At 49.9% G+C, this 14,301-nt stretch overlaps 1 protein-coding gene across 1 annotated transcript in view; it reads right to left on the minus strand.

Annotated features, from left to right (window-relative positions):
- Positions 1-14,301, minus strand: part of Cacna1b (calcium voltage-gated channel subunit alpha1 B) — a 166,376-nt gene that overhangs the window by 93,596 nt on the left and 58,479 nt on the right. The window contains exons 11-15 of the mRNA XM_052181770.1: positions 11,552-11,761; positions 7,956-8,068; positions 5,240-5,352; positions 2,826-2,957; positions 2,544-2,616 (exon numbers count right to left, since the gene is read on the minus strand). Of these exons, the coding sequence (XP_052037730.1) occupies positions 2,544-2,616; positions 2,826-2,957; positions 5,240-5,352; positions 7,956-8,068; positions 11,552-11,761 (641 nt within the window). The remainder of the gene's footprint in view (positions 1-2,543; positions 2,617-2,825; positions 2,958-5,239; positions 5,353-7,955; positions 8,069-11,551; positions 11,762-14,301) is intronic.

The raw sequence follows: 14,301 nt of genomic DNA on the forward strand, positions 1-14,301 counted from the left end.
TCAGGGTTCCAGGCTCTGCGGCTGGTACCTGTCAGTCATGAAATCAGCCATCAGAGATTCTTTTTCTATGAGACGCTAGGCCAGGGCAGCCCCAGAGTGTGGTCTTCTGCAGCAGTGGAGGTGCGGCCTCTATGAACACATGTTCTCTGCGTCTGCCTAGGACACAATGTTCCTCTCACTTCTTATTCCTTTCCTTTTATATTCTCTGGAACTGAACTCGGGGTCAGTGCATGCCAGGTAAAATCTCTACCACTCAGCTGTATCTCGAGCCCCGCCCCTCCAACCGTCAAGACCGGAATATCCAATGCACAAACCCTTGTCCCTGTGCTGCAGTCATCAGTCACCTGCTTGCCCCAGCTCACCCGTCCACCACGCCTTGTCCAGAGTGCTGTCTGCCTATAGTTTTAACTTGAATTGCTGTAACTTTAATTTCCATGATTTCTACTTAGTTCTTGTTCTTTGTCTCAGGTGCTTTTCCTAAGTTTGGGGAATTCTGAGGGTACTTCCTGTCCCTTAACCTAGGTGAGAGTCAGGCACACTTGCTCTGTTACCCCCTTCTCTCTGAAAGTAGTGTCATCTTCCAACCACAGATGCTTGTCCCCTCCAGGGTATCAGGATTTCACAGTATTTAATCTGCAAGCCTCCATGAGAAAACTGGAAGGATTTCTTTTCTTCCCTTTTCACTGTCTCCCACCCACACTTTCACCCTTGTCTGGAGGCAGGGTCTCCCTTCATGGATCTTAAGACTCCACTCCAAAGACATCCTGTTAAGGACAGGACAACCTGTCCACACCTCTAGCCTCCTCCAGTATTCATAGTGCCTAGCCACATGTGCACAGCACTGACACAGTGGCACACAGCCCCTCTGCCACTGTCCTGTTGCTGTGCTCAGAGAGGAAGGTATGTGAGGTGGCACTGGCCAGTTCTAGTCACCTTGAACCTTAAGGGAATATATTCTCAGATTGCTCTGTGTGGCATTTTCTCCACTGCTGATTGGTGGGGGAGGTCCCATCCCACTCTGTGTAGTGTCACCTCTGGGCAGGTGGCCCTGGAAGTTAGAAGGCAGGTAGCTGACCCTGAGACTGAAAGCAGAACAGTCCCATCTTTGCCCCTGCCTGAATTCCTACTCTAACTTCTCTCCATAATGGGCTGTGACCTGGGAGTGTGTAAGCCAAACAAGGCCTTTCCTCTCCAAATTGCTTTTGGTGAGTGTTTATCACAGCAACCGAAAGCAAACTAGAATGGAGGTCTAGTCAGAGCTCTTGGGACAAAAAGGCCCAGTTCCCTTAATTATGCACTTAGTTACTTTCTTGGGGGGGGGGGGGTAACAAAACCACAAAAGGCAGAGGCAGAGTAAGACTGTCCTACCATGATCTGGAGCCATACCAGGGCTCTGACTAGCTAGAACCTGTCAAAACCTGTTTGCTTATAGAGCCCTCTAACCTGGCCTCCAAACCCCAGGGCCTTAGTCAAGGACTTCCCTCTCCGCATGCTCACTGCAGGCATTGGGATGTGGTTCTGCCAGCCTTCCTTCCTTGGTACTTAGGTACTCTAAGTGTCTAGCTCCATGACACATAAGAGCACACTCTTTCCCATTATGAGCATCCAATCCCCTAGTAGACACAGTGGACTCTGCTCATGAGCATCCAATCCCCAAACAGACAGCGGACTCTGCCAGCACCCAGGCTGAAGCAACACATCTCTGTCTCCAGAGGCTAATAGGCCCTACCCTACACTAGAGACTCAAACTTTGGAAGCCACTGACCTATTAGCAAGCTAAGGTATCATTGAGAGAAAGGGAGTAAGGACAGGGTCACTTAGGGAATCCAAGGATAGGGAGGGCATGGATATAAATCCTAGGACCACAGGATTCTCTTGGCCAGTTGTTAGTTGGGTCTAGAAACACACCCTCCCCCTGAGATGGGGAGCAGAGGCTCTTCCACATGTGGGCTCTGATCTGGGCTTAGGTCACCCCTGTCACAGTCAGTGAAAAGCCCCCGTCAGTCTTGATAGGCCAACAGCTCCTCCTATCTTGTCCACTCTTAGACAAGGTATACAAGAAAGAACCAGGTGATCACTGGAGCCATTAAGGCTCCAATCCAACAGACAATTGGCACACAGCCACAGCTTTCCAGGGGGCACCTACCCCAGAAAGAAAGAGAATGGGACCACTGGGCCTGAGACCAACAGGAGAGGATCAGGAAGAGCTTTGTGTTCTCTCTGAGGATAGAAGACAAGCAGTCCCGGGCCTTAGGGCTAAGGAACTGATGACGTGGACACAGACAGGCTGAGGGCGCTTCACCCTCCACCCCGCCCCTGATAAACTGATGAAGTAGTAGCTCACGGACCAAACGGCCCATGGGAATATCACTTGCCAGCCCCCACACCACCAGTGGCAACCCACTTCCCTTGATACCAGGCCCAGGACCTACCAAGACTCATCTCTTGTTGTGAGGTTATGTTGAAATGTGAGACCTCTAATTTTCCTAACTCTTTCCTCACTCTGGGGAGCTGAGAGGCAAGGAAAGACCAAGCAGCCTCACCTGAAAGACAGTGAGGATGGCAGCTGGGAAGGTATCAAAGTTGGTGGTTGGAGTCTCATCTTGAAAGTTGAACCTGAGGAGACAGAGAAGTCTGAGTAGAATGAGTCCCGTCAGGAGCCTGGGGGCCAGTCTCTGACATCAACGTGCTCATTGCTGGTGCTCAGAAACCTCCACATCCATCTTCAGGCAGGAGGCGGGTGGAAAGGCCTGCGGTGGTAGTGTGTGCTCTGAGGGCAGCCTCCCCGGGGCCCTGGCCTGCCCTCCTAATCTGGGGCTACTTACTGTCCCCCAAACAGCTGCATCCCCAACAGAGCGAAGACCACGATGAAGAGGAAAAGCAGGAAGAGGAGGCTGATGATGGACTTCATGGAGTTTAGGAGGGAAACCACCAGGTTCCTCAGGGAGTTCCAATACCTGAGAGGCAGGAAGGAGGGCTGAGGCCTGGCCAGGCTGCCCTAGTGCTGCTCCACACTCACCCAGGCCCCCGTAGTCAACATGAGTCCCAGCCTCCATATGAAGAGAGATGCCACTGCTGTCAGGTGGCCAGGTCCAAACCCATACGACACTTTCCAACCCTCTAGCTCAATACAGTTCCTCATACTGTGGTGGTCTCCAGCCATAAAATTATTTCATTGCTACTTCACAACTGTAATTTTGCTACTGTTGTGGGTCATAATATAAACATCTGATATTCAGGGTAGCTGAAACACAGCCCCTATGAAAGGGACAGTGACCCACCATTGAGAACCTCTGGTCTAGCTCCTTCACCAATCAATATTCAATTGGCTAGGCAAGATATGGCTGACCTGGCACTTCTTCCTTTTTTTTCAAACATTCATTTACTTATTTCATGTATGTAGGTACACTGTCACTGTCTTCAGACACACCAGAAGAAGGCATTGGATCCCATTACAGATGGTTGTGAGCCACCATGTGGTTGCTTGGGAATTAAACTCAGGACCTCTGGAAGAGCAGCCAGTGCTCTTAACCGCTGAGCCATCTCTCCAGCTCTGACCTGGCATTTCTTAAGACTGCTTTGCCATACTCCTTTTAGAGAAAATACGACTCCCTCATTCACAGCCAATCTTCATGGCACACAGGGCCCATCTACACTGGAATGGTTTTGCTGCTAAGTGATAGGTTCAACAGCCACCCCAGCCTCTTGAATGTTTCTCCCAGGAGATACACCACCTGCCTTTGCACTTTACACCTGCTATTCTGTCACCCTGACTCAAGGGATGAGGGACAGCAGAACAGGTGCAGGTCTCCCTGTGCTTGCCTTCCCAGGCTCTTCTGGTAGCACTGCTGTACATTCCTTCACCCCGGTTCCCATGGCAATGGGAACACCCTCCACAGCCTCTCCGACAAGACTTGTGGGTAGAGTCGGAAGTATTAGAAAACTTCAAAGTGCCTGGCCACTGACCTCTTTGGGAGGATCTGAAGGCCTAAGACTGGAGTAAAAGTGTTTTTCTAGGGCCTCTCTTACCAGCACACCACAAGTACTCAAGGGAGACTGAGAATGGATCAAAGGGCATGCTCAGCATTTTTGTCAGCCTAGCTGGACAGAATTCCTGCATAAACCTCTTCTCCATTCTTGCATCTCTGTCCTCAGATGGTTTGGAGTTTGGATTTAAAATAGCTGGAAAGGCCTAGCAGCACTTCAGTCAGCCTGGAGGTAAATACAGGTACACACGCTCTGAGCCTGGACGTAGTGTGAACACCTTTTGGTGCCATGCTATTGGAATGGCACAAAGCACAAGGACTTCTGAAACATGAACAGGTTCAGCCCACAGCAGCTTCTACTACTACTAGGACCACTGTGGAGAGGGCCCTTCCTTCTCCCGCTGCCCCCTCCTGCATCGTTGATGGGAAGCAGAGGGTCTGGTCCTATGTTTCATTCCACATCTCCTCCCAGGCTCCTTGTGTACAAATGAAGCAACTTTCTTCCAGAGTTAAGATTTATGTGAAATGGAACCAAAAACTGAGTCTAGTTACTATCCTAATTACCAAAGCTGGGATCAGGAAGGTGGAGAAATCAAGAACAGGATAAAGAGCCATCTAGCCATCAGGCTGGCTACCATGAGGTAGGCCAAGGCTCCCGCCCTCTGCACAGTGGGTGGGCAAACCTGGGACAGGCCAATGAGAACTTCTGTTTTCTTCTATTTTTCATTCAAATATATCATGCATTTTTACCACATCCATGCCTCAGTCTCTCCAACTCCTTCCCTTCTGTCCCCCAGACAGTCTTGTCTATGTTTTGATGTGTGTGTGTAGAATCCACATGTGAGATCAATCATATAATATGTGTCTCTCTGAATACAACTTACTCTGTTTACTTAATTTGATGACCTCTAGGTGTATCTTTTTTTTTTTAAGAACCAAGGATTTCTAGTTTCTCTGTTCACCATAAAGTCACCTTTGAAGGCCTAGAAGATAAAACTGGTAGCTTTAAGAGAAGATGGAACAAAATTGCAGATGCCACAAAATATAGAGAACTAGGGAAGTGACCACAACACTGCAGCCAGTGAAGACAGCCCTAAGGACGTCCAGAGGCCCAAAGGCTCTCTCCACGATGGTCCCTGCATGTGTTGTTTCACAAACAATATCGTACTTAAGCCAAAAGGCACAGAAGATGCTCTGAGACACCAGCCGCCCCCTCTACCCATTCCCCCAACAGGAGCATTCAGATGACATACTTGGTGACTTTGAATATCCTCAGCAGTCGGAGAGCCCGCAGCACACTGATTCCAAAGGAGGTTCCTGGCTTGATGGCAGCCCAGACTACTTCAAAGATACTCCCCACAATCACCTGCAACAAACAGCACCAACAGAGGGCACATCTCTGTCTGGACACCTGAGCACACACGGATGAAACTGACACACATGTGTGCATGTCCCAGAGTGTGTGCTGGTGTGACTCATCTCTCAGTAAATGCCCACCCTACTCTCGAGTTGCCCAAGCCACAGATGTCATGTTGTCTATCTTGCTGCCCTGGGCTCCTTCCTGGAGAACTCTAGTAGCCTGTGGAGAGGCTCAGATGACCAGGAGCAGGGCTTGTGGCAGGCAGGGCCATGAGCCTAGTCAACAGCCCCAAAATGGAACCAGGAAAACTAAGACCTCATTAGAGAGTGAGCCAGAGGCCCTCGGGTGTGTCACACTGAAACTCTCCCCTCACGGACAGTGAAGCAGGATGCATGAGTTGCCTTAAGCCACTCACTATTGAGATCACTGCTTTCCAAGTAGGAAAAATCAGTATGGGTTTTAGAAGCACAGTAGTATAATGTTATAATTTAAAAAAAAAATAGTAAGTAGTAGGTCTGGAGCCAGAGAACAATTCTGAGTGGCCTGTCAGTGAACGTGCCAAGTGCCCTGGACACTGAGAACGCTGCCCATTGGGACCTACAAGGACACAAGGAAAATCTTGTTGACAGGCAGAGGAGCTGTGTGCCATGGCCCCCTCACAAGAAGTGTGGCCACGGTTGCTGACGGCTGCAGGAACAGTACAAAGGGAGCTCGATAAACCATGAGGTATAATCTGCCTCTAGAGATTCGCCAATCAAGCACTTGGACTCTCGCTCTGCTTAGGCCAAACATAAAAGGCAAAAACGATTTTACCGAAGGGAGCCAGGACCTGCTGGTTCAGAAAATTCCCAGCCTTTACAGATACCAAGTGGTGCCCACACTGAGAAAGGGCATGGTCTAAAGATGATGCCAAGAACAACACCATGACTTCAATGGACCTGAACAAGGGCCCAAGGCAGTTCTGTCAGGGAATCAACGTGTGACTCCCACTCAGTCCTGGCTAGTGAGTGACTCACAGGCCAGTCAGTCTTAAAGGAGTTACAAGGTTAGGGTGAACTTCCCACCTAGTCCTCAGGAGTAAGAGATTGGGCTGTACTACCAACTCTGTGCTGAGGAACAGACTAGTATAGGCCGCGCTTGCTAAGACGGTGAGTCTCCAGGATGCTAACGAATGCTAACCGTAATATATCTCAAGGAAACATGATCAGAGGACATATTCTGTAGGAGTTGATTTTTACCTAATGGGGTAAACCCCAAGAAGGTTTATAACATATCCATAAAAATAGCTTCAAATGCCCAATATGCTCTTTTTAAAAGTGCAGGGGGATGCATACGAGGTTGACAGCAAAGGGCCAAGGTAACAGAAAACAAACCAGGCCCCTGGGGCGACAGAGAGTGCACGCCTCCAGGAAAGTGGCTGCGGACATTCACAGGAGCACTGCCCTGACCGCTTCCCAGTACCAGAGGGAATGGTCGCAACAATCTGTAAATCCAGCCTGGGGACATCTGACACCTCTAGCCTCCATAGGCCACACACACAAAATAAAAAATAAAATCTTTTTTTAAAACACCTATCTTTTGAGTCCCTATTGATGGGGCAGGCTGAGAAAGCTGTCTCACTGCACACATGCACTACTTCTCACAGAGAGAGAGAGCTCTGGAGGCGGGACCCAGAGCCCCGTGGGCACCCGGGCTACGAGCTGCAGCTGAGACTCCTGGCCCTCCTTCCCTTCTGTACCTGTGGCTCCTCTGTGCTCCCTACAAAGCTTGCTCTTGCTATGAAGGTTAGCCTACCCCACTGTTCCTATGAAGTAGGACCCTGTGGAGGAAGAGAACACTTGTCACAGTTTCACAAGTCAACAGACTGAAGGCCTCAAGAACTGCAACTTGAGCCTGAGAAGAGGAAAACTTGAAACTATGCTGAAGTTTCCTTCCATCTGGCCAAGCCCCCCTCCCTGTCCATATCCAGCATTCCAAGTCATTCCACACGGCTGTGGACTTCCCGTTCATCACCTAGGCAGGTGCCAACAGGACCAATCCTGGGGCTTTGGGCTAAGCACATCCTGTATGCTCTAGTGTATGATTCTACCCTGAGCCTGCTCTCTGCTCTCAGGGTGAGCACCGGCACAGCAACAGTTATTACTGCGACTTCTCTGACCCACAGACGTTAGGAAGAGACCAGACCAGGCCTACCACACTCTTCCAAACGGTAAGACTGGTTCAGCACACTGCTCTTTCCCAGAATCACAAGGACAGGTGCCCAGGCCAGACTGCAGGGTGGCAGGATGCTGGGCCACAGTCCCCTAGCTCACTGGGAAAACTGAGCCACAAAGTGACAAGGTCCTAGGCACAGAAGGAGCTACAGAACCTCGACATATGATCAAGGAGGAAAGCGCATAGCCTCCAGGAAAGTGGCTGTGGACATTCTGACCACTAGATGGAGCGAGGACAGGCCTCCCTCTACAGCCAGTGCCTCCCAGGGTCTACACAGTCGGCCTCTTGGCTCACCTGGGATCACAAAGCTCAGCCCACTGAAAATGCACAGGGGAGGGGTCTGTGCACAGTTCAGACCCACCTGACAGAGGCACTTGGTGAGACAGTTTACTCACCCCAAAGTCAAAGCAGTTGAAGGAAGACCTGAAGTAACTTCTGGGCCCCAGGCCATACATCTTCAGGGACATCTCTGTGAGGAAGAGACCCAGAAAAACAAACTCTGCAAAGTCTAGAAGAAGTCAGAGAAGAGAAGGGTTAACTCAGATCACTCACCTGGCCTCTGGCCAAGCCCGGCAGCACCACACTGCTGACCACATCTCTGCCCACCCCAGGCCCCGAGCCTTGCTCTGTCCCCCCCTGCCCTGGCCACAGCTCAGGAGGGAAATAAAGACCTAAACAATCACGAGGCATACCAGGTCCAGTCTGTATGGTAACAAATGCTCGCTGGTTAAGCAAGCTGCCTCCAGATACTTCAGAGGAGCCTGGCACAATAAGGCTGGGCACAGCCCAATGGCCCCTCCACCTCCGGCTCCATGCTCCAGATCCCTAACTCCATTAGGGAGCTCAGCCTCCTCATAAGAGGCTCCCATAAAAAACTTCCAAACAGCCTCTCTTAAGGACCCCAAGAGAATGATGTTTGATTTGAACTTTACTTATGCATTTGCCTCTACTAAATTGGAAACCTCTCCACCAACCATGTAGCATGAGCTATCAAAGGTTCCAACAGTTTTTGTGACCTCTGATCAGGGCAGTGACTCAGAACCACAGCAGAGCCACAGAAACCGCAAAGTCATGACAAAAAAAATTAAAGACAGCTTTCCAAGATCCCTGTCACCAGAAAGCCACTAGCCAACTATCACAGGGCCTCTGTCGAGGTCAAGGAAGGTCCTAATAATGGAAGAGTCTATTCCTCCATGCCAGTGCACCTGAGATTCACCTGCCCCACCACTCTCCAAATGCTTAATCAGTTTTGTAGCAGTTGAGATGTTCACTCTGCAGCACCACACAGAGAGAGAAATGCATTTTATAACTCAAGAACAACTTAATTGAGTAAGCACACCCCCTGGAGCTTCTGTGAAAATTGTCAGATACTTGTACCTAACATGGGGTGTTAATAAGTAGTCCGAGGGCAGAGACACGACCCAGCCCTATCAGGCTTAACACTGCCCAAGTGACCAGCATCAGGCCAAAATGTTGCTAGTCAGCAGGTATGAAATACAGGGGGGAAGCTATAGCTGCGCATACCAGCCTGAAACAGCTCAGCAGACAAAAGAGACACATAGCAGAACAGAAGGACCCAACATTCCTATCTGAAGCCCAAACCACCTACATACCCACGAGAGCAGCTCCTGTGCCACTGGGCTCCCCACAGACTGGGGCATCTGCCTCCCATACACTAAACTGAGGCTGTTCACAAAACAGTCTTGCTTTTCAGAAAAAATAAAGAGGGTTTGACAAGAACTGTCAGGGGCTAAACTTTCTTTCAGAGAAAGAGGTCGGAAATGTCCTTATATTCTGTCAAGACGGCCACAACCTCCGTCTGAGGCAAGAAAGACTTCCTTCCTCAATCCCTGCATTATTCATTCAACTGGCAGACATCAGAGCTGCTGGGAACTGGTCTGGGAGACAACAGAAAGCGATGGCTTTCTCTAGGTCATACAAGCTAAAGGGAAGCAGAGAGAGAGACGATTAGGTGTGGTTTTCTACAGTCGGAGAGATGGCTCAGTGGCAAAGGCTCTTGTCATCAAGCCTGACAACCTGAACTTGGTCCCAGGACCCATATTGTAAAAGGAGAAAATGTTAACTCCCCACAAAAAACATGCTTTGGGTTTTTGTTGTTGTTGTTGTTGTTGTTGTTGTTTCTAGGAAGAGGCCAGCCTGCCATGGGAACAGTCGGACGCCGCTCGTTGCACTTCACAGGACTCGTGGGATGACAAGCATCAACAGCTCCTCTCTTCGTCCCCAAGCTTTGACGTCTAAGGCCCTGGCAGTGCTTTGGGACCACTGGGGATGGGTAGCCAGATGGACAGAGCCCATCTGCAGTGTGGCAGAGCTCCAGTTACAGCATGCCCTTACTGGGTCAGTCTAGCCACCAAACACAAAGCCTCAACACTAAGGAGAAACGTTCAGATCACCTTCCTTCATCCATTTTCCTCCAGTCAGGCCAAGAGAGACAGGAATTACAGAATTTCCTCTGAGAAGAAAAAGCACTAGGGCACATGTCCTGGCAGCCCATCTGTGGCCTAACCCAATACTGGAGCACTTCTAGCCTTATCTCCACACACGTCAGGCATGCAAACAGACTATACCCCACAACATATAGATATAGCCTGCTCAGACAGCAAACACTCTATGGTTAAAGACTCTTGAGATACCACCGGCTCCCGTGAGAGAAATGCACGCCTTAACAATTGAGGGCATAGGAATCAGATGTTTGGTTCCCACCCAACCCCAGTGGGGGATGGAGACATGGGATGTGAACCTGGAAAGCCAAGAGAAACACTAAACTCAGCCCCAAGAAAAGTCCTGACCACCCCTTGACCAGGCGGCCTGGAGCCAGGGCCTGATGCTGCACAATGCACACTAACCCTGCTTGACCTTCAGGCTGGCGGCTGGTGACGCCACTATTCCTTTAGCCTCTGCTGCCTCGACACCTCTTCCTATGAGGTGAATAATAAATTTCAACACAGAACTTCAAGAAGCTACAGCCTAGAATGCTAGTCCCCAAATAATATGTCCATGGGTGCATGTGACCAGCTGCTGTGGGGCTGCCAGTGCCTATCCCTGATTGAGAGCCCTTCAAGGGATGCGCAGGCTCAGTGGTGCACAGAATAAGACCTGTGGAGACGTAAGAGCAGCCATCAGGGGATGCCCCTGAGCCAGGAGAGGCCTAAATGGAGTCTTGCTTGGTCAAAAAGGGTTCTTCTGAATGACTTAGAAAAGTTCTGGCTCAGAGAGGCCCTCTGGAGAAAATGAACAGAAAACACGTCCTAGTCTCCATACCCACTGCAGACAAGAAGGGTGAGTGCAGCCAACCCTGCTTCCGTGTGGAAAGCAGCATGCTGACTGCAGAGCAGTTGCTCTCTTCAACACCTGAGTGACACAGTACCCTGTGTGATACGGAGGGTCCTCCTCTGAGGCCAGTTACACAGGCAGAGGAAGCCTCGAACCTCCAAGCCTTCCCCTCTTCCTTCTCTGAACTGTAACTGGGACCAGCAGAACATAACTCAGATCCAGGGACTGGCGAGAGGCTCGTGGACACGAGATAACAAGCTGGCTGGCCCCAGTGGGGGACATGGAAACTCCCTAGCTCAGCCCATGGTAAAAAAAGACAGAGTAGTCAAGAGATCCCTGGGAGAATGCAGAAGCACAACTTTGCCTCTACAGGCATCCAGGGGGGCAATACCAGCTTCAGGGCAAAAAGGCAAGAAACTCAGTCACTGATGACTGAGTCTACCACTGGCTCGCCACTGATCGCACCATGATCTACTCCCATAAGAAGCCCTCATTTCATATCAAGATAAAATCATGATGGGGATCTCTAGATCAAATGAGGATCAGGGGATCTTCAGGCCCCGGACACAGGCCGGGCCAGCGTATGCAGTGTATGCAGCAGAGATGGGATAGCATCAAGAGCACCCAGTACCAGGATTTCCAGGCTGCAGAGTAGCGTGATTGGGCAAACCCTGGGGGAAGGGACTGGAGTACGTACACAGTGCAGTGGTAAGCCGCTGAGGCTGATTATAGTGCACCATGGCCACACACAACGTGTTCAGGGCCACTACGCACAGTACCACCCAGTAGAAGCTCTGTGCCTTCACCATACGCCGGATAAAGAACCGGAACATCTTCTCCTTCCTCCGGAAGTACGATGAGCTCTCCGTCTTCCCGCTCTTGAGGCTGGCACGAGCAAAGGGAGACCCTGTAGAACAAGTCTTGATAAGGGCTCAGGATCCACTGGCTACCAGGACAGGCACCATCCACCTACAGACATCCCTCTCATGCCCACGCCCACTCTGAGGACATCGTCCTGAGCACAGGTCACTGAGCCACTTACCTCCATGGCTCCGGCATGGATTCTAGCCCTTTCTCATTCCTCAGACTAGGGAGTCCAGGGCTACTGGGTACCAGACTGGATGGCCAACAATCAAGGTCTCTGGTCCCCAAGACCCTGGCTACGTTCCAAAAGGACAGCTCTGACATGGGTACCCTCTGCAGGTATTCCAAGATTTTACCCAGAGGAATAATACCATCTTTGAAATGTGGCCTTCCCTTCTCCCCATCAACTAGGATCAGCGACCATGACCAGCTGTTTCTTAGGCACTTCCTCTGAAACAGTTAAATGCCTATGTGTGCTGGCAGCTACTGTCTTGTTCAGAATGCTAAATACTCATGATCTAGAAAGGTTGCTGACCATGCTATAATCTGATTCCTCTCTTATATGCAACCAAACGGCCACCTTCTTCCTCCCCTAACCATTCCCTATTCCTGATCCATCTTGGCCTTTTCCAGGTCTCCTCATTGGCTTCTGAGTTTGGGTTTTGGTTTCAATGTTACTTATACAATGTCCCTTTCTGACACTCTATCTAAAATATGGTCCTCAACTCACTCCCAACAATTACAATAGCTTCATCACCAACAATCACTGTTTGCTACAGGGCCCTATTTTCGCAAATGGTTTCAATAAATGCTGTCACAGCTGAGACCGGTCTGTGGGTACCTGAGGGTTCCGGATGGCTGAGTGTAGGAAAGGGCACAGCTTTACTACTTACCGTCTTCAAGTCTCCTATTGTCCTAGTTTCTGCCCTGAGAGCCTAGATAGCAGGTGTTTCTAGGAGTTCCTCTGAAAACACACTGACCACAGCTAAGAAGCCTCTGAATGTCTGGGCCCGGGGTCTCTTGGAATGGATGCAGAGTGTATATTTTCCAGTGTGTGTTTTACCAGTGTGTACACGCCCAGGCTTTCAGAGACACACTGCAAACATTATCAGTCTGGGAAAATTGAGCCAAGTCCCTGAGCCTCTAGAGGAATGTCTCCATGGGCAGGACCCAGAGGAAGCCCATAAGCCAGTGAGATTTCCACAGCCTGAACAGTGAGGGCCTGGTTCTAGATGCCACCCCAACAATCACCCACTGAAGGCTGTGTTCCCTCACAACCCCGCATGAGGCCAGACTCAGCCTCACATCTGTACCATGTGGGTGGCTACTTCCACAAATCAGGGCTGAATCATACAAAGGCCAGTGCTGACAAGGGCTGAAAATGAGGCTGCTCTTCTCACGAGCATCAGGGACTAGGGAAGGCACAGCAGGCGGTGCAGACAACCAAAGACCTATACCAGGCAGAACAGAAGACATGTAGAACAAAGCACTGCCTCAGACTCTCCTGTCTATATTTTCACATGATCACACGGAAACCTTGGTCACACGTGCACATTCAGCACACACCTAGCACCTGGCCAGGCTCATTCTGAATGATGACCCAACCAGTTGCTCACATATGAACAGTCACACAGCTGGAACATCTTTACATGCACAGGGCCACTCAATGCAGAGGACTCAACAAAGTCTCAGGGGGACAGCAAGGTCACCCATTCCCAGCTCACTATTCCAACCAAGAGAGGTAGCAAGACTCATGTATGAAGGCCTCACAACTGCTCACTCACACATGATCAGCTGTGACAAAGCCACACTCCTCTCTCCACAATGCCCTTTCAGTACCCCAGATCCCCACCTTAAACACTCACTCATAGCAGGGCAGGGCCCTCGGCATAATCTGAAAGCTTTTCTGTTCCTCAGCTCCAAAAAAAAAAAAAAAGAAAGAAAGAAAGAAAAGTAAAGAAAAGAAAGAAAGAAGGAAAGGAAAGGAAAGGAAAGGAAAGGAAAGGAAAGGAAAGGAAAGGAAAGGAAAGGAAAGGAAAGGAAAGGAAAGGAAAGGAAAAGAAAAGAAAAGAAAAGAAAAGAAAAGAAAAGAAAAGAAAAGAAAAGAAAAGAGTGGCCAGCTGTAGCCGCAGTGAGCCCTGGCGTGTTGGGCAGGACGCATGGGCAATAAGGCCGGTATCCTTCTGGGACACTTTGTGAACCTGGATCTCTGGAATGAATTTCCCAGCAAACATCCAAAGCTCATGTGGGGTGTCTGGTAAATACATCATTCATGTTGTAGGTCATGAAGGAAAAACAATAGAAACTGGGACTCTTTTTCAGTTTCCTGTGTTTTTCCAGGTGTAGCTTAAGGTCAGCGCGTGTGACCCATAGTGATCCATGCCAGGCTCTATAGAAGGCACAGAGAACAACAGCTGACCAAGGTTCATACTGTCATTACTGTCTAGACCACTAGGGAGAAAAAGTTCCAAGCATCCTTCCAGCCAAGCTGCCCAGAATGTGGCATTGAAAGATACATATTGATCTTCCAGTCCACACTGTTACCTATAATCCCAGAGGCCTGCAGCCATGAAGGACCAACAG

This window comes from Apodemus sylvaticus, chromosome 5 (genome assembly GCF_947179515.1).
Source record: "Apodemus sylvaticus chromosome 5, mApoSyl1.1, whole genome shotgun sequence".
NCBI lineage: Eukaryota > Metazoa > Chordata > Mammalia > Rodentia > Muridae > Apodemus > Apodemus sylvaticus.